At 43.9% G+C, this 26,205-nt stretch overlaps 1 protein-coding gene across 2 annotated transcripts in view; it reads left to right on the top strand.

Annotated features, from left to right (window-relative positions):
- Nucleotides 1-26,205, top strand: part of LOC117403970 (protein unc-13 homolog B) — a 222,221-nt gene that overhangs the window by 95,394 nt on the left and 100,622 nt on the right. For both annotated transcript variants that reach the window (XM_059029881.1, XM_059029927.1), the window contains exons 7-11: nucleotides 322-379; nucleotides 7,495-7,711; nucleotides 8,348-8,467; nucleotides 23,336-23,665; nucleotides 24,063-24,153. In XM_059029881.1, coding sequence (XP_058885864.1) covers nucleotides 322-379; nucleotides 7,495-7,711; nucleotides 8,348-8,467; nucleotides 23,336-23,665; nucleotides 24,063-24,153 — 816 coding nt within the window. The remainder of the gene's footprint in view (nucleotides 1-321; nucleotides 380-7,494; nucleotides 7,712-8,347; nucleotides 8,468-23,335; nucleotides 23,666-24,062; nucleotides 24,154-26,205) is intronic.

Raw genomic sequence — 26,205 nt, 5'->3', positions numbered from 1 at the left:
TTAGTGTATCTTTCCTTTGCGTGTTGTTTTTGTGGTTAATGTGTTTTTATTTCTTGTGTTGTTTTTTTTACTAGTGCTTTATAGTTCTCAAAGTGCTTCTATTTTTGTTATCATAGTTCTCGAAGTGCTTCCAGGTTTGCGCTCATAATTACATTTTTCATGTTTCTGCATGTTGTAATAGTTGACATATGCACATACACCAGTTTTTCAGTAAAGTGTGTGCTCTTGAGTGAGCGCTCGTATTCTCTTTACATGTGTGTGTTTTGCATGCAGGTTGGTGTGCTGATGTGTTTAACCCACACTGGATTCTCTTATCCCCAGTATTCACTGCAAGAGGAAGTTCAGAAGAAGCCACTACCCACCGCTGCCTCCCAGTGCTGTAAGTTAGAACTACACTTTTTAAGGGCATGCAGACACATGACCACCATGCACTGTCAATGCTGCTTCATGTCAGGCGAAAGAACATATAAAGTGCAATGGGGTTACGGATGTCCTGCAGAGGCAGCCTGGTAGGGGAGACCCATGGAGACCCTCAGAACCTGGGAGCCCTGGGAAGACCCTCAGAGACTCTGGGAGACCCATGCACTCTGCAGCAGCTTGGTGCACAAGGAGAGCAGACTAGGGTAGGACCAGTCAGGGTGGGGTGTGGAATTGGATTCATGTATGCAGATTCTTCCCCAAACAGTTCTTGTTTGTTTGGTGCTTACAAATCAACTGGGGACCTGCATCCAGTTTCATACTCCCTCACAGTACAGATTCTACACAAGCTCAGGTCACACTGCTGCACCATATTCATATCCTCAGTGCCTCACTCACTTCTGTAGACCTTACTGTCAGCTGCATGGGCACACAGGTTAGCGGTTCTAGCTGCTCTCACCACTAGGTGGCCGCCTGTCATCTCCATACAGAGCATTGTATTGAAATCCTTTAAGCTTCTCATTGAATACTCTTGCAGTTTGTGATTGTGTACTTTACAGTTACCTTAGTAATTCAGACGGGACACATGAGTGGTATTAAGATAACTGTACTGTACATTTATACACATTCGTATAAGGCAGGGGGGTCAATCCTGGTCCTGGAGCGCCACTGTCCCTCCTGGTTTTTGTAATAAACCAGCTTTAAAACTCTATCTCTGTCAGCAGTACTGAGATACAAGGCAGCCTCTGCAGAGTCATCTGTATTCTGTGTGTGTGTGTGTGTGTGTGCGTGCGTGCGTGCGCGTGTGCGTATGCGTGTGTGTGTATAGGGGTACCATGTAGCTTTTTGTTATTGCTTTATATGTATGACTGTATATAATAACTAACCACTGATGAAACAAAACAGACTTGTTAAAGAGCATGTCATCTGAAATGTCATTTTAGTTCTTTTTCACCTTCCCCTTGTCTTTTTATGATGTTTGTAATTATGTTGAGTGGTTCTGGGTTCTGTTGATACTGAATTGAGTTATATGTTTTCTCTCTGCCTGTCTTTACCTGTCTGTGAGCTTGTCTTGGAAACTTGGTTGGCTGGTCCTCACCGACTCACCCTCTCTATGTGTGGTTAATGTTAAGCCAGCAGAGTTGAAAGGTTACTTTGTCACATGGTTTCAATGGAATTAGGAAGCCTGTTCAAGGTTAGATAGTTCGGGTTATTCAGACAAGCTCAAAGCAAGTTTGAAAGCCAGATAAAGATAGATATAGAGAAAAATAAAAACTCCATATTGGATCATGAGAACCCAGAACCACACTCTGTGATGGCTAACATCATAACGAACATCATAAAGACACTTTGGTAATGAACGTTTAGTTCTGTGCCTTAAATTGTTACTAAAGGGGCTGTAGAGTTTACAACAAAGCTCACTACTAACTGCTGCCTGTGTGCTGTGTGTGTTCCTGCAGTATCGGGTTCATAACCACAATGGTTTGGATATTGAAATCAGTTAAGACTGTTTGTTTTTTCTTTGCTATCAGACACACCACACTGTTGCATTGAGATAAATTGTGTCATGTTATACTTCTGAAATGGCGTTGTATCTAAAATAAGAAATCTCCCTTTGTCAAAGTGTTCTCCCTGCGTAGTGAAATTATGATTCTAAAACTACAACGATTTTATTGTTGCTTTGGGTCAAATGGCAAGAAAAATCAAATAAAGAATAAAAATATTTATTTACCTGGATTTGGGTGGGATACGAACTAACAATACCTTTAAACTAGAACTCTACTCACGAAAGCCATTGAGCAGATATCCCTGCCTGTACACTCAGGGCTCTGTGTGGCTCAGGGCTCTGTGTGGCTCAGGGCTCTGTGTGGCTCAGGGCTCTGTGTGGCTCCAGACCTATAGCTTTCCTAGATCAATTATGTCAGCAGTATGCCATCCAGAACTATAAAACACTCAATTCAGTAGTGTGCTACATTTTGAATCACTGAAAAGAAAGCATGTTTTTAGTATTTCTAAATGTAACAGCATGCACTTTATTTGTGTTCAAAACCCAGAGGCTGCAACAAGCATTTAAAGCAATGTTACAAAGCAATATAGAGAGGGTTCTTTAATCACTTCCAATATTGATAATAGTAGATTTTAATAATCGATCGTAGATCAAATTTCCATTCTTTATTATTTAAAAAGAACTAAATTAAAAAGACAGCAATGTTTCAGCCAGATGGCCTTGATCAAGCTGTAGTGAATACACAGCACTCCCCATTAAAATACATTAGCACATGACCTCAGTTAGTTCATTAGTGATTCAGTCATTCAAAATGAACCATTCAAATAGTCATCATGATATCTGCAAACAGTACTATTAAGATACAATACAAATATTTGAAAACAATGCATATTTATTTTACTTTATAATCATACATTTCACTATTACCTTAATTAATTTAATTCCATTTTCCAAAAGTATTCATGGCTGCACATACACATGTGATTAATTAAGTCATTGCACATGTGATTAATTAAGACATTCCAAGCACAAGTGTGCAATGATGTATCTATCAGGGAGAAAGCAGCTGAAGTCATAGTCTTCCTTGAGTACCTTAGGGCTCAGGCTATCCAATGTAAAAACCCAGAAAGCTTCACGGCATAACAACAATGCATGTCTATTTCCCCCGCTAGTGGGCATCCTATTTTTTTTTTTCTGTAACCATAAATCTTAACATACATGCAGTATGTTTAGCTTCCTTAAAATGTTTCGCTGCTGGGGAATTTAAATCCTCCCGTCTAATCGCACTGTTATGCTCAGAAATGCAGGTCTTGTACTTTCACCAACATATACAAGTCCACGTGGACATTTTATCAAGTAAACCACATAATCAGAGACACATGTAAAGTCATCCTTAATATAATATTTCCGCTCAGAGTATGAATGATGGAAGATCTTAGATCTAATCCATATTATTGCACTGTGCACAATGCCCATCCATTCCCTATAAAGCACTATAAACATGTACTTGGATTGTTTCTGGAACAGCACTAGGTGCCGTTTGCAGGCCTTGCTTTCAGATGGTCTTTCACACGTTCTGGTACAGCAACATGGAAGTGTCCCCACGTTGTCTTGACAGCAGATCTCATTGGACCCCAATGAGAAAAATGAAAAAGAATGAAATCCCATCTTCTCACAAGTCGAGGCACCTGCGATGGTACGCCAGCGTTGGGGCTGCTCCCTTTAAATATATATATACACACACACACTGTATATAACTGAATTTCTTTCATGTAATATGTCTATGAAACCTACCACTCAAATGAGTCCCCAGAAGATTTTTTCTTTTTTTACCAGCCCCAAGACCACAATCCTAAGCTATATTACATTTTTGCCCCCTTTTTTGTTTTTTTTTGGCTAACATTTGCGTCCCAACCCAGGCAACTGGAGTTATTTCGGATGGGAAGAGCAGCAGAGTATGTAACTCTTCTATTTTTTTGTCGTCCCCCCCCCCCCCCCCCGCAAGTACCCCAACGGCCTCCTACCTCTGCATGTTCTGATATGAACTAGCCCCTGTAGAGGATATTCATGCATAGAGGGGGGGCCTTCCTCTCCTCTCATCTCTCATCTCTCACTGACTGCTATCAGCAAATCTAGGAGCTCTGCTTAACTATCCAACGGCATTAAATTGGAGATATCAGCTCTCCTTAGCTTGTAGATGTTATTCAAATCTGGCAGTAAATTTAATTTCATTCATTCATTCATTCATTCATTCATTCATGATTAAAGTCATATATCTTTTGAAATGTCTCTGATCACTGGTGTAAGGTCGACATGTGCAAACTGTCTCTGCACTCTGTCTGAAGATGTCCTGCACTGGCATGGACTTCCTAGGGGTTTTGTGCTCCTATAATCAAGCGCGTGCACGAGCAGGCATTGGGGTGCGCTCTTAAAACAGTAAGATGTGGGTAAGCAGAACGTACAGGGTATTGGGTAAGGAGCTGCTGCAATGGAGACATTGTACTGTAGCTTGACAAAAACTACCCCCCAGTGGGGGATTGAAAGGGTGTGCAATAAACCGTGGAGGGGGCGTGTCTATAGAGTGCTTCTATCAACAGCCCTGGAAACTTTGTAACTGGTTTCTTCAGGCCACTCATATATTCAGCTTTGTCATAGTTATTTACTATATAATCTATATAATCACACAAACAGTTTCCTTAATCTTCACGACAAGGTCGTCTTTGAAGCCACATGCCTCACAAACCATTATATGATAACACCCTATCATGGTTTAGAGTACAGGGGTCCCGATACATATTAATACAGCTACAGAGCATTGGGGAGGGAGGTCTTGGGAGAATTATAAGCAGAGTGTTTGATAGCAGGGATATAAATGAGACTCCTGTTGCATAGCAGTTTCACCCATTCCAGGTTCACCCATTCCATTCCATTTCCATCCCTTCTATCCATCCCTGCACTAATATTTCAGGGCTGCTTAGATGCCAGATGCTGGCGTTGGGGCTGCTCCCTTTAAAAGGGCTTCTCTCCAGGGCAGGTCTGGACACCACGTTGGGGTTAATGTAGGTTCATGACATCCCAGTTTCATCAACCACCCACTCCCCTCATGGTCAGTCTGGAAGGTCCCGAGGGCTGTATGCATGAATATTGTGAATATTTACCAAGGAGAGCATGCATGCCCCCTTCTCCCAGTCACCCCCCCCCCCCTATCTGTTAACAGGCAGGCTGGACTAGGCAGCCCTTCCTGTCGGTTGTCCTTTGGACTCTATTGTGATGTGAGAGAGCAACAGGAATCTCACTAAACTTCTGTGTGTGTGTGTGTGTGTGTGTTGTGCGCGTTTGTTTTCACATTATAATGTACTGTAGGTTCATGAGAATAAAAAGGCATACAATGTGGGTATAGCCATTTTGTTCTCAGATTTTCATTTAACGTTAAGTATAGTGTCAGGTTAGAAAAAAACATTTAAAAAACTTGGTAGATATGTATGTTTGAGTATTTGGTTGCATCTTCCTTGTTTAGGTATGCATGTGTCATAGAGTATTGGCCAGCCGGGAGAAAAGGCCACTGAAAAAAAGTATATATAATCCCTATAAGATGCCTGTAGTAATACTTCATAGTAAGTGGTGTGCAGGTTTTGCAATGGGCTCATCCAGTTGATATTTCCAGTAATAACCAGCTCATTAACACCAGTAACAGAGCGCTACCCCAGGGCAAGCTGGCAGACCAAGGAATTCCAGCCGTACCTCACATAGCTGCGGTCTTTTGTCACTCGCTCAGCCAGGAAAAACATTGCTCACTGGAGGTTATAAACAATACTGCGTGAGGTAGTGTGTAATAAATGAGAATGTGATGCCCACCCTCGGGGTGCTGGATAAACCTCTCCAGCTTCGCCCTCAGGATTTCTGTAGCATCCCACCCCTTGGGTGGACATTACATTCTCATATCGCACACTACCCCATGCAGAGAATCTGTACCATTCTGCACCCTGCGCCCCTCATTGCAGCGTGAATGCTCAGGGTTCGTAGACTGGAGAATGCAATGAACTGCATCCCAGGAGCGCCATGTTGTTCAGGGTTCTGGAGCATGGAGAATGCAATGAACTGCATCCCAGGAGCGCCATGTTGTTCAGGGTTCTGGAGAATGCAATGAACTGCATCCCAGGAGCGCCATGTTGTTCAGGTTTCGTAGACTGGAGAATGCAATGAACTGCATCCCAGGAGCGCCATGTTGTTCAGGGTTCGTAGACTGGAGAATGCAATGAACTGCATCCCAGGAGCGCCATGTTGTTCAGGGTTCGTAGACTGGAGAATGCAATGAACTGCATCCCAGGAGTGCCATGTTGTTCAGGGTTCCTAGACTGGAGAATGCAATGAACTGCATCCCAGGAGCGCCATGTTGTTCAGGGTTCGTAGACTGGAGAATGCAATGAACTGCATCCCAGGAGCGCCATGTTGTTCAGGGTTCTGGAGAATGCAATGAACTGCATCCCAGGAGCGCCATGTTGTTCAGGGTTCGTAGACTGGAGAATGCAATGAACTGCATCCCAGGAGCGCCATGTTGTTCAGGGTTCGTAGACTGGAGAATGCAATGAACTGCATCCAAGGAGCGCCATGTTGGCTCAGTTTGCATAGTGTGTGTTGGTCACAATGGCCGACTCCCATTACTTTCCTCCACTCTGTGAACCCTGTCCTAGCCCACCATCACCGTGTGTGTGTGTGTGTGTGTGCGTGCGGGAGACTTGAGCAGGCCTTGGAAAGACTTTGTTCTAACACCTTGGGGTCTGTTTCACGGATCCAGACAACGCAATGTCAAAACCATCTGCTGCCGATTAGGTCACAAAAATAGATCCCCTTGTCACAATTCAGTTATACTGGGTAAGTCATTTCTGAAACAAAATGTTTGATTGGTACAAAATATTTACAATTGAAAATCCTTGGTAAATAATTTAATTCTTTTTTTTTTAATAGTAATGAAAAAAAATGCTACATTGATTTTGCCTAGGATAGTTTTCTCCAGAGTAATTGAATATTCACAAATTGTTTTTAAAGACTTGTTTACTGATTTAGCAATACTAACGGTAGAGATAACATTGGCACCTACAGTGAATTAAAGAAAGTTACAAATATAAATCAAAATAATTCTATATACAGATGCATTGTTTTATAGAGCTTGAAACTGTGGCTGTCGGTCCATTTTTAAACTCTTGTCCTTTTGGCAAAATAATATGGTATTTTTATTGATTTATTTATTTTGTAATCTATTACTGACGGCTGGTTTCACAGACCCTGACTTAGCACTGAACCTCCACTTGTTACCTAAAGGTAAGGAGTCCAATGCTAGTGCTAATAGAGAACTGTGGAACCATCCGTAAGTGTTGTCAAGACAAAATAGGGATTGCTTTAGGAATGTTGAACAAGTAGTACAAGAGTGCATGTAAGTGTGTGTGTTAGTGTGTGCTTGGTTCTTCTGCGGGGGTGTTCAGTGGGTGAGAGGCAGGGCGGATCCTTTGCACTCCCTCAGACTCTCCCCTCCTCTCCCCTGCTGCTTTTTGGAGCTTGCCCTCTCTCCACAGCTCTGGAAGATCATGACAGCGCAGTGGATGACCGGGACAGCGACTACCGCAGCGAGACCAGCAACAGCATCCCCCCACCTTACCACACCACAGCCCAGCCCAACTCCTCCCTGCACCAGTACCCTGTCCCTCCCCGGCTGCAGCACCAGGCAGATTCGAAGGACTCCGAGTCCATGCAGAGCTACGACCTGGACTACCGGGACCAGAAAGAGATCAGGTACAGCAATCCCAGTCAAGTCACAGACACACACAGAGACATGCGCAGAGACACACAGGCACATTCCATGAATATTGGTGGGGCTCTTTTGTAAGGCATGATGCAAACAATTCTGTCTGAATGATGGTAGATTACCAGGTGTGGATGGGGGTCATTAAAGAATGACCAGACCCTGGCTTTGTTACCCAAGTGGAAATAAATGTTAATCTTAAAACCTTGAAAACTGATCAGATAATAGTTTACAAAAAGCAGAGACAAGGCAACTGCTTTTACATTAACTAAACTAAAGTCAAACTTAATGGCTAAGGCACTAGTTCCTAATACTTATTATTATTTTTTTTACCTAATAAAAGAACTTACAGATCAAAAGATGTCGATTTTTCTTCAGCATTTGGTAGGTTTAAAAAGTTGATCCCTGGGAGAATTCATTTCCACTACTTTCCATGTGGGTTCTCTCTCTCTCTCTCTCTCTCTCTCGTTGGATTTCCAGTCAATGGAAAAGTAACTGTTATCTACAAATAAGTAACCACCTCCTTCATTCTGTCCTCTTTCCATTTTTACCCCTTGCTCCTATCTTTCTTTTCTGCTCTCCTCTCCTCTTCTCTTCCACACCCCCCTCTTCCTTCCTCTCCCAAGATGGTACAGCAGTGTTGACTCCGCTGCGAATGGCCGTAGTGATCTAGAGTCTGCCTCTAGTCAGCTGACCAGCCGCAAGTTCTCACTAGGGAGCCGGCACTCTCTAGAGCTGTCCAATAGGTGGGTGTTCTTCCTCCCTCCCTCCCTCCATCCATCCCTACCTCCATCTCTCCCTCCCTCTGCTGTGTCCCGATGCACCATTGGCTTGAAATGAACCCCTGTACCAAGCAAACAACACAAAAGGCCTATGAACAGTGCAGTGAACAAGTAAACGTGACCGGATATATATATTTTCATTCATATAAAAGAAAAAACACCAGTGACACATTTAACATACATAAAAAAAAGCATGTTCTGTATTTGAGAAACAAAATATTTTGTAAGTGAGTTCATCTAAGAATGAATTATTCATGACATATCGTATGAAAATGGTTATGTATATATACTATATTGTAACATATCCATCACATTGGCCTTTAAAAGTTTGATTGCTCTTTTAAACAAGTTGCCACTAGAGGGCAGAAGAAATCAGTGGCTTTACAGACGGGAGAAGAATGTCTCTGAATCCTGAAACCTAAATCCTGAAATTTAGGTTTTCAAAACCTTGTACAAGTAACGTGATCTCAAATATCCTGTAGCAGAATCGATTGCTGTCTTTACCTGTCCCTTGAAATTGTGAGGCTGTTGCATTGTGCAGCGTTCCAATGATGTCCCAGACCGTTGACAGTGTTGTATGAAGCAAAAACAGGACGTTCATTTCAAGCCTGGCCCTTGTGCTTTCGGTTGAGTGATGTGGTGGTCCTGTGAAATTGTGAGACCGTTGACAGATGTTTGCATGCCTTCAGTATCGCGAGCCTGTTTGTGATATTGGGGTGGGTGGGGAAAAGGGGAGCTTCAGGTTCTGTAATAACTCTTTCCACGTCTAGCCACACAGCATCAACAGAAAAGAGTGCAGCATTTGATTGCTCAGATCAGTCAAAGCAGTGCCTGCTTCAATATATCTAGTGAGCCATATTCAAACACACAGGGGTGTGCTCGAGTTGGTGAGCACTGTAGTTTTGTAAACTAAGTTTGAATCCTAAAAAACAACTGCGCCTGTGTGTAATCAGTTAAGTCCCCAGTTGTCTTTATCTGAATCTGTTATTTTACTTGGTGTATAAGGGATAGTTTCCAGCAACAGGGAAACCTGAGGACTTTCAAATGCTGGTTGGGAAGCACATGACATACCACAAAGTATGCTACTTCTACTTCTTTCATTTATGTATATGTCATCCAGTTTATTCTTTTTAGGCAGTCGGCACAGAGAAGTTGGCCTGAATAAACATAACTTTTTTCTTTAGCTTCACATAACATGAATAGTTCAAGTAAAATGAATATATGCAGCTGGAAATGTCTCTTAATATCTGATCTCCGTTTAAAAAAAAAAAAAAAAAAAACCCAGATGGAGAATATGTGTGGTTCCCTTTCAAGGTATGAAATGCAACCATTACCGAATGGGTATTTACCTCCTAAAGACCCGAATCCTAAACATTGTATACCAGCGCTGCTCACTGAGCCTGTGAGACAGTCATGGCTCTGAAGTAGCTGCAGTTCGCCTTTCAGGGAGCATCATACGAGTTCCATGAGTTCCACCTGATGCGCCTGAGACGCACTGAATAAATGGACCGCTAAGGGTTAATGGTCTATCTGGCAGCTATTTCAGCTTGCCATGTTTTAAGATTGACTCGGTCTCCCCAGGAGCTCACTGTCTGGCGGGGCAATTTTTGAAAGGTGCTCGGTGGCTTCGGCCGCCTATGAAGGACATTGTTCGTCACTGGAGGCTGAATGTGGTGCTTAATACACTCCATGAAGCCTCCATTTGAGCCCCTGCATTCAGCTGAGCTGAAATTTTCTTGCTTACTCTCACCTCCACAAAGCGGGTGAGTGAGATGCAGGCATTCTCTATAGCAAAAGTCTGCTTAATTAACACTGAGATCTGTGAGCGCAGTCCTTTTGATACCTCGGGGGACAGAGTCATGACTGCGTCACAAGCTTGGTGAGCAGCTTTGGTATACAGTGTTCAGGATTCGGGTCTTTAGGAGGTACATGCCCGTTCAGCCTTAGTTACATTTTCTATTTCAGGGAACCAGGGCTATGATTTGTGGTCTTGTTTGTTGTTGCATTCAACTTTTTTGTTTTCTGTCTTACAGGTTATGCTTTTGTATATTGTATTTTGATTCAAAAACTTTATTATTTGGTGTCTGAAGTGTTTGTCCATTTATTTTCAAATTATTGTTTCTCTGTTTTTCTTTTCCACCCCTTTCCTATTATTTTTGTTCGTTTCCTCATTTTACTTTATAATCCCTCCATTGTGGAAAAACAAAACATATTTTATGTGTAAATGTTTTTATCTTTTATCCTGTTTTGGAAAGACCTCGCTCCCTGAACCAGAGAGGAAGGGTTAGGATAATCCCAGGCGACACTCGGGTGGGAGAGGAGGACTGGGACATTAAATACCAGTTGTTAGGGAAGCAGCTTTCAGCAGAGTGCCTAGAGGAGGGTCCAGAACACTGGCAGAGTGAGAGTGACAGCAGGGGGGTCATTTACAGGCTAGTGGCCAGTAGAGAGCCAGTAATCGCTGGTTTCTACCCGAGTCACAAGGTTGAGTGTGACTCAGTGGCTCCCCCTAGGTACCCAGAGGAGTTTGACACCTTAGACGGGAGACGGAGGAAGAAGTTCAGAGGCCATGGCGTGCATAATGGAGAGATGAGGCGGATCGACAAAGAGACAGAAAGCTTTGGGGATGATTCCATGGTTCACTCTGCTGGCCGAATAAGGCACCAGAACAGTGATCCTGTGTTACCCCAGGCGGCGGAGCTAGAAGAGAGTGGACAGTTGATGCCCTGCTTGCGCCCCTATAAAAATGGGCTGTTAGTCAAAACCAACATGTGGGCAAAGAACGAAGTGGAAGCAACAATGGAAAGATATGTTGCATACCAGAATGCTGAAGGAGAGAGGAGGCTTCGAAGCCAGGCTGAATATGACAGCAGTGGCTCGGATGAACTGCAGTATTCCATCGGCTCTGAAGAGGAGCTGGAGGAGATAGCCTCGCTGGCAGAAGCCATTCATTCTGAAAATGAGAGTTACAATTCTGGGAATGAGAAATACCATCTGAGGCATGCTCATCAGGAGAGCTATGGGGATAAGAAGGTTGGCAAAGGTAAAGTGGGGAGTTGGGCTCCAGAGGCCATGCTTTCTCCAGTGGAAGAGCCTAGTGATGAGTACGTGGACCCTATGGATGAGCTCCAGTGCCTGGTGGAAACTGTTTCGGAGTACCTGGCAGAAAAGGAGGAAGAGATCAGCAAGTTCGGGACCTTGTCAAAGTCAAAAACGACCAGAACCGTGGCCAAGGATGGAACCATTACAGAAACAGGGGAGAACAAGAAATTAACCATGAAGGAGGAATTGCCAATCAAATCAGAGGCGCTAGCAGATGGCAGCCAAGGTGTTAATGTGGAATCCATGCCAGATTTAACTGGGGTGAAGAACACTATGAGCTCTTTGTTCAGTTCACTAACAGACAAGGTTGGCTCTGGCACCAAGCAGCTGTCCACATCTGTAGAGAAACTTGTTTCAAACCAGCCACAGGAAAACCCTGAACCCAGTGTCCAGGCTGAGTCTGAAATCTCCAAGCTCTTTTCCTTCATTCCCAAATCCAGCAGCACAGCTCCTGTTACTCCTATTTCTATGGCACAGGACCAGCCCGTCCAGGATAGAAAGTTCTCACTACAGTCTTTATTGCCATTCCAGTCTTCTGATCCTAAAGAATCTGGTAAAAAGCCAGAGGACAGCTCCCAAGATGCAAAGTTACCTGGAGCTCCATCCTCTGAGACCAGTGGACTGCAAAGCAGCAGCAACATCAGCATCATTGATGAAAAAGTTCATGATTCCTCCTCAATGCAGGAACCAGCTTCAATCATGAACTCTGTGTTTGGAAAACTCAACCCCTTAAGGTTTTTCTCTAATAAAGATCCTTCCAGTGGCGAGGCAGGACAGACTGGAGCACTAAACAAACCACATGGCCAAAGTGATTTTAAAGAGGAGCCATTGTCATCCAATGCTGTCCAGGGATCTCAAACTGAAAGTGGGGGAAATGTGGCTTCTGACGCAAAGTCTGAAGGCAGAAATCATCAAGGAAACAAAATGCACCTTTCAATATCTAGGAGTCAGACGCATTCTAGTGATGGGGAATTTTTAGACGAAGGTGACACTGTAAAGATTACTCAAGGCCACACAATTCAAAGCAGATCTTCAAACTTACCATCAAACCAGCAGGGAAATGAGAGACAATGTCCACCTGAGGCAATGAGTGCCCAACATAATTCAGAAAGGATTGATGTCCATCAGGAAAACCTGAAGAAAGATGAGAATAAAAGCAGTGTGACTGAGGCAATTAAAGCTAACTCTGAAGAGTCTGGGTTCTTCAGCCCTCTGAAGAAGTCATTCAGTCAGTTCATGACATCATCATCCAATGAAAAACCCCAAAATGAGACCCTAGAAGGTTCCTCAAACTTTTCTTTTCCTCTTTTCAGATCCTCTGAGAATGTGAGGCAAGAGAAACCTCTTGAAGACCTGTCTTTCTCTCTTGGGAGCAAGTTAAAACTACCTTTCTTTTCCTCAGAAAATATCTCGACTCCACAGCAGAAAGACACCCCGACTGAAGGAGGGATGCTTTCTGGGCTGCTGAAGTTTGCCTCAAGTGAAAATCTATTCACTTCTAAGGAAACACCAAGACAAGATCCTCATAAACTGCCTGGGAGCTTGTCCCAACCTTTACAAACTGGGAATACTGACCCAGTGATGCCCAGAACTATATCAGCAATGAACCTAGATGTTTCCAAATGTATTTCTGGAGTCACACAGGGGTTGACAAACCAAGGTAATGTGACTGACAAAGAACCGAAAGGGAGCGCAGAGACAGGATGGCTTTCTAGCTTGTTTAAGTTTGCTTCCAATGAGGATGTAAGCGTTCCCCCGGGTCAGCAGTCAGACAAATACACCTATCCACCTGAAGCCAGACCACCAAACCAGAATGTTAAGCAGCAATTCGACAGGCAGCAACCGAGAGGGCAACACCAGCTGCCTCTGCAACAGCAAATTGAAAGTGGAGACCCTCGGAGGCAAGAGCAATTCCACAAGCAGCATGCTAGACATCAGCAGCAATTGAATAGCCAACTTCCTCCAGGTCAGGAACAATGCAACAGCCATTATGATACAGAGCAGCAGCAGGAGTTCCACAACCAGTCCCATAATAGACAACAGCAACTACAGCAGCAAGTCAATTGGAATTCTTCTATAGAGCATCGCCAGCAGCAGCAGGATCAACAGCAGATTACTGTGGATAAGGAACAGAAGCCTGCTGGCCAACAAGGGCTATTTTCAGGACTATTCAAATTTGCTTCATCAGAAAATGTGTCTACAGGCAACCAGCCCTCTGCAGGGCATCAACATCCGCAACCACCAAGGCAAAACCAAAATCTGCAACATCAAAGCACTGTAGACCAGAAACCCGCTGGCCAACCAGGAATATTATCAAGTCTGTTCAAATTTGCTTCATCTGAAGACATGTCTACAGGCAAGCCAGGGGAGTCCAATCCTAGAGCCGGGGGTACAGAACAGAAACCGAGCTACGCAAGATCTCAGGGTTTGCTTACAGGTATTTTCAGTTTGGGGTTGAACGACAACATGTCTGCAACCAAACAAGAAGATGCTGCTGGAAAGAAGGAGGGTCCTCTGAATTTCCTGAAGTTTATGAGCAAAGAGGAAGACCCACTTCCTGAGAGAAACAGAGATGGTCAGAACAACCTTGGCAAAACAACCTTTGCTCCCACAGATGTTAAAGCTGCAGAGAAAAAGGAGGAAAGCACCTTTAGCATCTTTGATTATTTCATCCCAAAGCAACGACAAGAGACCATGAACGTTTCTCAGATTCCAACATCTAGCAGCACAGGTTCTTTACGCCTTCAGAAGTCAGGTTCTCTACATTCCCAACAAAATCCACCACTCTCATCATCCTATAGTACAGGATATATAGACAGAATAGACTCATATAGTCAACCAAATTCACAGGAACATCTACCATTATCGACATCCTACAGCACTGAACACATTTCCTCCTGGAAACAAGAGCAACAGGCTTATCAACAGATCTCTTCGGTTTCATCTTCACAGAGCATTGGACATGAACCCCAGTGTATGAATGACCATGGTCATCCTCGGGAAACCGTACCATATTCATCTCTGCAGCACACAGACCATTTACTCCATATAACACCTGACCAGCAGAATTATCAACAAATCCAGCCGTTTTCATCATCACAAAATGCAGCACATAGACCTGTGAATAATTACGAACTCCAGATTTTCCAAGAAACTCCCTCATCTCACTTGGAGTGGCACCAGCAGCTCAATCAGTATCCCATTTCTGGCATCCAAACTGAAAGCCAACATGTAGAAGAAGTGCAGAACTATTGTATGACGGGTCTAGAGTACAGGCAGCCCCCAGATGGAGCCACATCGATGCTAGAAACCCAACAATGTTGGAGTCCATTAGAAAGGGACCCCACTCATTATTATGGATCTTCCCAGCTTGGTGAAGAGATTAATGATTACCAGGGCCAGCAGAGTTTCTATCAAGCACAGTCCGATCACAGCACAGTCTATGACATGAACTGGGAGCATGAAAGAAGAGACTTCCCTGCAGGCTACTTGCAAAATGATGGCAAACAGCCCTGGAATACTGACCATGACAGCCTGAGTAATGTGTATTCTCAGACAGGGATGGGAGAACCTGAAAGCTGGGGCGACGCCTGCGATGATGCTCTCAATTTTAGTGTAAATGTGTGGGACAGAGGGTTCAGCAGGAGAAATTCACTTCCTGAAAACAGAAACTGCGATCTGCAGAGACTGCCATCGTACGAGTCATTTTGCCCAATCTCATACAGAGAGGATTATTATGAGGAACATGAGACCTGGGACGATCACGCCTTCCAAGGGAACTCAAATTATTGTCAAGTCCCAGAACCTATTCTCAAACGCTCTTTTGAAGAGGTCCCAGTGGACCTGAGCTACTCCTCTGGTGGAAATGCAAACAACTGGTCTTACCATGATCACCAGCAGGCAATGGATTTGGAGGATGAGCTCATGTATGTAGATGAGGTGGAGTGGTACCAACAGTGGTTGTCACTACTGGAACAGGGAATGTGGTGGCCATCAGAAGACGGTGATTATGGATATTATATTTACAGCGATGGAGAATTTATTTATTCTCTGTTAACTGATGGCACCGGGCAGCATGTCTATGTGTGCACCCCAGAGACAGAAGAAGGTGGCTGGGGGTATGGGCAGTATGTGGATAGCTTCTCCAGCGCATGGGTGGAAAATGAAATGGTGGCAGTGTGTGGATTCAAAGTCCCTCTGTACAATGAAGATGAACTCTTCTGGTTTCCAGAGGCGGACCTGTCTGAGGTTGAGCTCATTAATTCTCCACTGGATCTTTCAGCAGCTTTTAAGAAAGGTGACCAGCTAATGAACATGAACCTGGAAACCTTCTCCCAAATGTTTGAGGATTCCATTTACTGGCAGAGAGAGGAGCCACTTAACTTCTCTAATTATAGACTCCAGAAGGTTAGAATGGATCTAAAAGAAAAGCAAGAGCGGGACTACCTCTGTGAAGAACCTCAGACAGTGGCCTTTGACCTTACTGTTAATAAAATAGCTGGAACACAGAAGAGAGAGGGCCTCAAGGAGATCTTGACTCAAAAGATTTCTGTATCCCTTTCCTCAACCTCGACATCTGAGACTGGCTCATCTGGTCTTTTTGGGCTGTTTCATTCCTCCCACAAACATCCTGATGTTAAAGAAGAGCATGCTGAAGATAAGACAAGTTCCGAAGAGCAATCTCAACCAATCAAGACAATCTCATCCTTCTTCTCTGCTTTGGGGGATCTGGTTGGCAAGGCACCTGCTTCTGAAGCGAGTGAGATCAGCACAGCTTCAGCTTCAACTACCACAACCACCACATCTACAACGACTGCAAGAAAGCTTCCTGAACCAGCCAGAGATGGTGCCTTCTCTTTAACATCAGGCATGATGAGGAAAGAAGAACCTAAGTTGCTAAGTCAAGATGTGCCCCCTATTGATCAGCAGTTAAGTAATATATTTTCCACAGGCTTCCAGAGCCTGAAATCCAAAATTATGAAGGAGGAACCTTCAGTTCCAACCAGTGTTTCTACGATACCTACTTCAGGGTTGGATTCCATGTTTGGTCTGGGTTCAGGGCAGAGTGAACCTCCTACACTCCTCGCTGAGAAACCGAAGCCTGTCCAGCCTGCCCAGCCCTCCCAGGTTTCCCAGCCAGTCAGTGAACCTGCAGATGACTCTTTTTTCAAAAACCCACTAAAACTCTTCAACCTTTCTGTTACCCAACCCCAAGCCAAGCCTGCTGAGAAACCACAGGGATCTGGGTTCTTAGATTTCTTTAAATCAGCAGTAGGACTTGAAGAACAGAAATCTGAACCCCCCAAAGTTCTAGAGAGCCAGCCAAAACCAGCAGTGAAAGAAGCCGGAGCAACCAATACCAGTGCAAACAAAGAGTCCTCTGGCATTTCTTCTCTGTTTGGGTCTATTGGTGACCTTTTCAAAGTGGATCCTCCCACAACTCAACAACAGCCTCAACAACCACAAATTATACAGCAACAGCCAATAAATATCACCTGGAATGACATGAATAAAGACCCAGTGGGCCCAATGCAAAACCAGGCAAGTCACCAGGACAAACAGGAAGGTTTGAATGGGGCGTCACCCAATAAACCAGGTAGAGGCACAGGTGCATCCTCCAGACCAAAGGGACTTCGTAAGCAACAAACTCTGGGTGGCATTGGAGAAAGTGGGGCGCAAGAAATTGGTGGCAAGCAACTACCAAACCAACCCCATGGTCCAGGGAGAAGCATGTCCCAAAATTTCCCTCCTAATGCTAATATTTCCAAAGTCCAAGACAGATCACAAACAATGCCCCCTGGGGCACCAAGACCTGTGCCAACAGGGCAAAACAAACAGGAGCCACCACCCAAGCAATCAGGTAGTCTTTTCAACTTGCCTTTTGGTGATATTCTGTCAGGAAATTCTGCTTCTAAACAAGACACTCCTGGCAAAAGCATATTCTCTTTCTTTAGTGGACCGAGTCAGCCAAGCCACGTGCAGTCACCACCTGCCCCACCTAAGCAGCCAGGTAGTGAATCTGAAGGATTCAAGCTTCCTTCTTTCTTCTCTCTGGGAGGTGCCACTGAGGAGAATAAACCCAAGTCCAGTGGCTCCAGCTTCAGCCTGTTCAACATGTCATTCTTGGACGAGAAGAAGCCAGATGGTGGCCAGGTAGAGTCACAGGCAAATTCTGGTTCGCTTCCAAGGAGTGTAAGCAACACACCATCTAGAAGAAGTACAAAAGAAGACTTGGACTTCATGAACTCGGTGTTGGGGATTAGTCCCCCTGTTGCCAGCCGAACACAGCATAAACGGGAAGCTATTGACTCTAATTTGGGGGTTTCTGCCACACAAGTTACACATGAATCTGCTGCTGCTGCAGAAACAGACCTCAGAAATGAACAGAAAATGCCCTCTGAAGAGCACGTAGCTTCACCCCAAAATCAAAGCGAACAGCCTCAGTACAGCATTCCAGGAGCTAAGGTAGAAGTAAAAGAAGTAAAGCCTGCTGCCTTCATAGACTCTGAAAATAAGCCCTGCATTGAACAAGAACTTAGCATGCAAGATCAAGACTCTTTGTTTGAGGATGTCAGCCCTGTTTCGGCAACCCAAAGTACTGAAATAGATACAGTTCAGGTCGAGGTTGTACAGAGTGATTTGGTTTCTTTTCCACAGACATTTTGCTTTGATCAACCCGAAGATCTACAAAATGTGTTCTGCCAGGTTGAAGAACCAGTTTCCGAAACCATTACCGTTGAGACAGTCCTTGATGTCAAGGAGCCAGTCCCTTCACTTGACAGTGCAGCGCCTCAGCCTCAGACAGCTGTACAGCCACATCCAGCTGTGAATCTTCCTACAGTTGTCCAGCCTCAGCTCAGGCCAGGTGAAATGATAGCCCCTGGTCTTGCAACAGTCCCAGAGACTGGAGCAATGCCTAAGCCTCCTGAGCCAGAGAAGTCTGTTGTTGACTCTTCGGTTGAGATGTTTTCAGGCTTCATGTCCAAGGTAAAGTTGTTCTCCGGAGGTCCAAGCGCACCCTCAAAACCATCCACTGGCTTCTTTACTGCTCAGCCTTCAATGACCAGGTCTCCGAGCCCTGCCCCCCAGCAGCAACAGAAAACAACCTTTTTCAACCTGCCAGGCAGCCTTCCTGCCGAGTCCTTGAAGAACGAACTGTTTGGAATCTTTAAGTTCCAAGGGGATCAGCCACTGGAACGAGCTGAGTCTAAACCAGCCGTCCCAGCAGAGATCCAGCTACCCGTGCCTGTGCCCGAGGTTTGGGTTCAGGAAGAAAGCTCAGAGAAGCAGGATGAGAAAGAGCAATCCATGTCTAGTTCTCTCACTGAAGAGCAGAAGTTATCTGTTGATGCGGATTTGCAGGTTCCCTCTTCAGAGTCTGTTGTAGACACTGAAGCAGAAAAAAATACTTTTGAGTCCCTAGAGATTCAAATAAGCAAGGAATCTGGACAGGAGCATCAGGCAGAGCAAGCCGAAGTGGACATAGCTTTACAAACAGCGCAGGAGGATGTGGCTCTCTCAACTCCAGCCGTCTCGAGTGAGGAAGCTCAGTATTCAGAAGAGCCGCAAGTCACCTTGGAAAGTTCCCCCAGTCTGCCACAGGTGGATGGCACACAACTTGAACACGCTGTGGTTACAGGTGATTCTCAAGGCAAAGGAAGTGACCAGAGTGTTCCGACAATTGAAAATGGCCAAAAGGTCGCCAGCCTGAGTGGGCAACCAAGTGCTGAACCACCACCTTCCAAGTCGTTCTTCGACATGCCTGGCATACCCACACCCAAGTTCGGCTTTATGTCATCCACTGGTGACAGCGGGAAGTCCTTTGGCTCATTCTTTTCACCACCATCCATTCCAAAAGGCAGTCCGCAGAAGGATGGGGGCCTGCTGTCTGGTTTCAAGAAATTTTCAGTGGGGTTCTTCGAAGAAGAAAAGACCGCCAGCAAGGAAGAACCTGCAGCCACATCCATGTTTGGGAAGAAACTAGACTTCTCCTTTCCTTGGCAAAAGGAAAGTGCTGAGCCCCTGAAGCAGGAACCCCCTGTTGTCACCTCCCAACCCATGGCCAAGGAAGTCAAGCTGCTGGGTGCCAGTGATGCGCCTGACAATTGTACAGTAGGCACAGAACATGTGGCCAGTGGGAGCAGCAAAGTTAGCATTGAGGGCAAAGATCTTAATGGTTTAGGTTCAGACGACCACTATAGTCTTGACCAATCAGTTGCACCCAGTCAAGACAGTTTTGAGACCAGGGAAGGTACTCTAGTGGCAACAATCAAAGACTCCTTTCCAGATAGCTCAGTCGAACCTCAGGTAGAGATCTCGCCTCCTGACCTCCAGTCAGAGCTCCTAGCTGAGCATGAAAAGGACCCCCTCTCCGAACCCCTCCCCTCTGCAGAGCTCAGCCCAGGACTGCAGCAGGACGGCTTGACGGGGAAGGACCTTTTGAATGTGAAAAGGCCAGTAGCAGCATAATAAATGGTGGCAGTAAGCAGCCGGCCATTTATAATGCAATGATGATGAATAGTTTGAATGTATGAGGAATAAGAAACTAGCAACCCCCTTTATTCTTTGTACTCTCTTCTTTTCTACCCTTTCCTATTTTTGAAAATGTTTGGTTTGTCTCCAGTTTGTGTTGCTGTGCTTTTAGATGTGAAGGGTATACTGTCTGTGCAAGTGTTTTCTGACATTAGAGATGAAAATAAGAAAAAGAGGACATAGGGAGATCAATCATTCCAGCTGAAACTTTAGAATCATATGAACCTCTCTGAAATGACAGCCCGTATACAGATCTTAATGAGTATGTTGTGTTTGTGAAGATCATACTTTTTTCTATTTTGGTCAGATTGTATGTCTTTTTATTTGTTTTATATTTCTGTATTTGAACACTAAGCATTAAAGAAAACCACTTAAACAATTAAGAAGAGGCTGTGGAAAAGGCTATCTGTTGATGCTTATTTGCAGGGTACCCATCCCGTTGTTTAAATGAGTCAGATTTATTAATTAAAGGTCTGTGCCTATACCTATTGATACAAACATATATGTGTAATCATAACGGTCTGTTTACTTGATTTGAACGGGTTGACATTTCAGTTTAATGAGAATAGGATGCATTGGGAGGCTTTTACCTTGAGTAAGCACAGGTGCTGTACTGCTTCACAATTAATACAGAACATTTTGCATTCGTTGTCCTTTGGGAACTATTCGAATCTTTCAGATTCTCAATTTGATCAAAGTGGTGTTCTTGTCTGTGTTCCCATGTTTGCCATCCTAATTCCATTATAACTGCAGCTGCTGTAGCTGTGTCTGGCTTGCTTGTTTTACAGTAGGTCAATGGAAGGTCCCTAATGCTTATCCCTTTAACCAGAAGGGCCCTTAAAAATTGTATCTGCCAGAACCATGCCCTGCTGTAGCCAGTGCTGTGCACAAGCACAAAAAATACCACAATTAAAATGAATACATAAATACATAAACAAAAATATCCTAAGCAAGCCAAGGTGAGAGTCTGAAAAAGAAGAGATGTACTGCCACACACAAAATGATCTCAAAAACTCAAAATCCTGACACTTAATAGAACTTTTATGTAATTATTATAACCCTTCCTTTAGAAACTGCTGCAGAAAATACACAACAGAAGCTACGCAGCCATCGGAAACTGCTAAACAGAGCAAATGTAGTAATTGTGGTTTGCATCCCAGTGACATAAAAAAATAGGAAAATAATCAATATCATGGCCTGGGTGTATAAAGCCGAACTGTTTATGGAGTGATAGATGACTTTTCTGCCCCTGCAGATAGATACTGTAATATGCTTTTGCTCTTGTTAGCTCCTTTTAGAGTAAGTGCATTGCTGCAGGCTGTCTGTGTGAAGTCTTGTGCACATTTACCTAGTGCTGGGACAAATATTTGAATATTCAAACAAATATTTTTTGACATGTATTCGGATACAAAAATGAGATGTCGTATTCGCTACAAATGACAAAAATAACTTGCCCCAGAATTTATGCGACAGTTTAAAATAAATGGCAAATGAAAAAGAGCTCCATGCGATATGTGAGATTAAAAAAATATATATATATCTATCTATATATGTATGTATGTATGTATGTATATATGTATATATGTATATATGTATATGTCTATATGTGTGTGTGTATATAAATGGAGGAACAACACAGCAGCTCTTGAGTCTCTATTTAAAAGTTTTAGACAGCAAAAAGTAAACAGACCAGATTATGCACACGCGCCCTTAGTGATCTCTATGGAAAGCCATCAGGGACAAAAATGCGTTGTGCTGCTTTAGAGCGAGCCAGAATCTCATAGGACAGAAATGCCTCACTTAAACAATACCCAAATTGATTTTTATATAGACTGTATATATTGTATATATATATTTTGTTGTGACTTTGTTATGTGGAATGTAATAAACGAGAACCAAAACAGTGAGATTTTTCCCCAACGCCATTTCCACGTTTGTTTTATTTGAAGTGTTTAAAGTTAAATTTCAGTTTTTGTTTGCTTGTTCAGCTACAAAAAAGCACAAGTGAACCTCATGTTATTACTTTATGAAAACGTGTCGATGGCCACTGATTACTGTGAAGAAACGGCAATGGGGTAAAGTAAGTCCTACACAACTTATTCTTTACTCCAGGGATATTTTTCTATTTTAACGCGTTACATATTTTAAGGTCTTGCTGTAAAATAAAGGCACACACACAGGGCCACGACCATGCCCCCTGCCCCTATGATGTCCCTGCCTGAGCTCAGAGCAATATAATGGCTTTTATTACTTTTTGAACGAATATCCGAACGAATATTTAAATTGAGCGAATATCCGAACATGAAAATCCTGTGTTCGTCCCAGCACTACATTTACCACATGTTAGGAATCTGCATTCATAGTGAATAGTTTGTGCTCTGCTTTTTCATAAGCACAAAGATGATGCTTCGCGGCAGGTGTGTTGTGCGGTGATGCATTGGTCCCTGTGGTCTGATAGAGGGCTTCCCAGGTGTTGTGTAGTGCTGTGCAGTAGTGTTACACATACCAGCTTCTGTACTTTGATGTGTGATTACCAGACAACTGTGCTGCTCTACTGATTCTCATTCAGGATTAGAAGCCACAACACACTCATTGGGGTCATCTTTGGCACCAGGAGGTGTGGGGATACAGTCAAGTCCACAAGGGTACTATAGACATCTGTTACTGTCTTGAATCTTAGAGACCATCCTGGTGTGAAAACACCATCAACCGGGCCCTCCACACAGCAGCAGCCCTGAAGGGACTGGCTGCTCTCTTTATATACCCTGCACCTGGCTCTTATTTACAATAATAGCCAGGTGCAGGTGATAATTAATAAAAAAAATTTAATTAGGGTTTCAGCCCGTGTCCTTCTGGGAGGTGTAGTCCTGTGTTTTCCCTGGACTACAATGGCCATTTAATTACATGCATTTTCAAATATTTAAACATATATGTTATACCCAGAAACAGAATTGCTGCCATGCACCACCCTGTTAAACCACCACACTTTGATAGCCGTAGCCGTAGCCATAGCTGGATGTTGGGTCCCAGTGTGGAGTTGCACCAAGTTAGCTGTGTGGTGTCATTGATGTTGCCTTACCTGACACTCTGATTGTCCTAAAGACTTGACTGTATAGTCCCTTGAGGTTAGTGTCTGTGTCCAGCATTGCTGTAAAAGGTCCTGACGTGTTTCTCTGTCCCGTCTCCGCCCCACTACAGCCCGGTGGGGAGCAGTCGATACGACTCCTCTGGGAACCTGAGCCAGGGCAGCTCCCAGCTGAGCGAACTCGACCAGGAGAGTGCTCCATGCTCCGAGCCGGAAGAGCGCCGTGACCGCGAGTCCTTCCACTCCTACCACAGCACAGGCAGCTGCAAGCCCAACGGCACAGACTGGGGGGGGGAGGAGGAGGAGGAGGAGGAGGCCAGGGTGCGAGCCGAGGACCACGACACCTTCACCAGACTCGAGGACAGGAGGCAGGACGTCACACCTGAGGGACTCCCGGAGCCAGTGCATCCCCTCGAGAGGAGGCTGAGCAAGGAGCCGAGCAGGTGAGTGGGGATTGGGAATCTGCATCTGAATTTATCTCAACTTAATGCTTTTCTTTAATAAACTGTACATCTTTTTTTAAAAGCCATGCTAGACACCGTAACATATAATCAAGTTTAAACCGATTTTAACACATGGAACTGTATTATCCTGATTTAAAGAATTGTATGCAATTAATGCATCGTGTGCAGGGTGTCCCTCATTGTTCTGTTATAATAAGACACCATATAAAAAGCAAGGATTAAGAATTATCATAAGTCATAAAAACGATGATTGCTGTCGGCCAGCAATATTTGTTTGTTTACTGTATGCTGTATCACAGGATGACAGCTGTACTCAAGGTAACAGTGATTTCTCTATGGATTTCTAATTGCTTCATGTATTGTGTGTGTTTGTCAGCTTCGTGGGTGACGCGGAACCCCCTGCTCTCTCCCTGTCCAGGATACGGTGGTTAAAGGCCATCAACAAAGTGCGTGTGCAGGTGCAGGAGGTAGGAAAGCGGGGATCTTCTCATCCTTCTGCTGCTGCTGCTGCTGGTTGGGTTGGGTTGGGTTGGGTTGATTTGAGCTGGCTCCCTCTTTCCTGGCTGTCCTTGAAATTCCAACCATACTCCCCACTGGGAGATTATTCCAAGATTCCAGTGGTGCAGGTACTTTGGGGCTCAGAAGGGTCTTTTCCAGGGATGGGAATAAGACTATTGCATAGCAGTTTCACCCATTCCAGTTTTTACTGGGAGCTTGATTAGCTGCAGTGTATACTGTAGGTAGCAAGGTTAGGTGTGTCTTATTAAACTCACTGTAAAACCAGGAATGGATCAACTGCAATGGGAGTCTTGTTCCCATCCCTGCATTCAAACCAGACCTTTGAGCGACGTTCACCCCTCCAGAATATGCCACAGTTTTTTTTTTATTGGAATAGTTTACAGAACTGCAGAATGCTCTTGGATTTTAGTAACCTCTTTTTGAGGTTAATCCCAGGTAGTATGACTCAATCCAGCTGTGGCTTATGCCGAAGGGGTATATATTGACCAAAATGACCATGGGGTGGTCCTGTCCTGTGGACATCCATTATGTTTAAAAGCAACCTTTTCTAACACCCTCTGATGCGCCACACCTAGCATGTAATAGTCAAATACCCTGAGCTGTAACATGAATCTCTATGCAGGCAACCTCAGACATGTTTTATCAACATATATCAACTAGGGTAGATAAAACCAGGAAAATGGGACCAGTACAATTTTAACAATCCTGTTTCCAAATACAAAGGGCTACATAAATAGTGTCTGTTGCTCTTTCATTGGCCGCTGGGTGCAGTATACTGTGTATTTGAGGAGTTCTCCGTTGGTGATTCTTGAAGGTGTTTTTTATGTGTGTTAAGCTTTAAAGCTATTTGCATCCTTGTTGTTGATGTTGTGCCTTTTCATTTTGTTTACTGTTTCAATAATCTGATTTGTTTGATATCATTCTTTCACATTTAAAGGTCATGGGTTCTCCAATTTGCTTATCTGTTGTGGTGAGATAATATGCTGAAACATATAGTAGCTGATGTGATTGGTTGTAAATGATGTAATGGCATTGTCTTTAACACATGAAGGTGCGCCAGGGCTGTAGTCTTGCAAGTTTCTTTGCAACGGTGGGCTTTATTAATCTCTGCTTTTTACTGAATGTGGTGCCTTGGTACGAAAAAATTATAACATTGGATTCCTTTCCATGTCTTTTATTAAGTGATGAATATACATGGTCTGTGTTATTTTCCTTGTCATTGTCCTAACCTAAGCATGGTTTGCTTAGTTTATTTATTTTTTTATATTATAAACCAACTTTGCCTTTGTTTGCCTGGCAGATAAATACATAAGTGACTCTGCAGCAGCAGTTGTTGATGCATAGTTCACCCCCTAGTCTCTGGAAGTCGCTTTGGATAAAAGCATCTGCTAAATGATTGATTAATTAGTTAATTAATTGATTAATTTTGAAGAGTAAGCAATGCTTGTGGTCCAGGGCATTTCGAGGGGGATAATGACCAGTTGGTGGCTTGAAGTTTGTTTCTGTGTTTGTTTAATGAGCTCCAGCTTTAATCCTTCTGTTCTGTACAGGACATTTTTAGAGAATTAACAATGTGCAGAAACTCATGACATTGCTTATGTTCGTTTCCAGTGCTCTGTCAGGCTTATAAACAGGCTTCAGTAACATTTTTACCTTTCAGTGATGACTTGCCTGAGCCCCCTGGTAAAATTCAAGTTTACTGTTTTCTTATTAGACCTGCTAATGTGTGCTTGGCAAGCCTCTTCATTGCTGATACTCAGTGCTGCACAAACTGCTTATTTAGTTATTCAGATTGAGCACAGAAATCAGGGGCTGGCAATCAAGTGAGGGGCATTGGTGCTATTGGGCTAATTTACCATTCAAAGTGAAGCAAGTTAAGAAACAGCTGCTTGGGTTTGTGTGGTACATTAGCCCAGTCAACACCAGTGACCCTCCCTGCACCTGATTTCTGTGGCAAGCTCAATTCCAATAATCCGTTCATGCAGCACTACTCTCACTTC

Source organism: Acipenser ruthenus, chromosome 1 (assembly GCF_902713425.1).
Source record: "Acipenser ruthenus chromosome 1, fAciRut3.2 maternal haplotype, whole genome shotgun sequence".
Classification (NCBI taxonomy): Eukaryota; Metazoa; Chordata; class Actinopteri; order Acipenseriformes; family Acipenseridae; genus Acipenser; species Acipenser ruthenus.
This window is presented reverse-complemented; position numbering and strand designations above follow the sequence as displayed.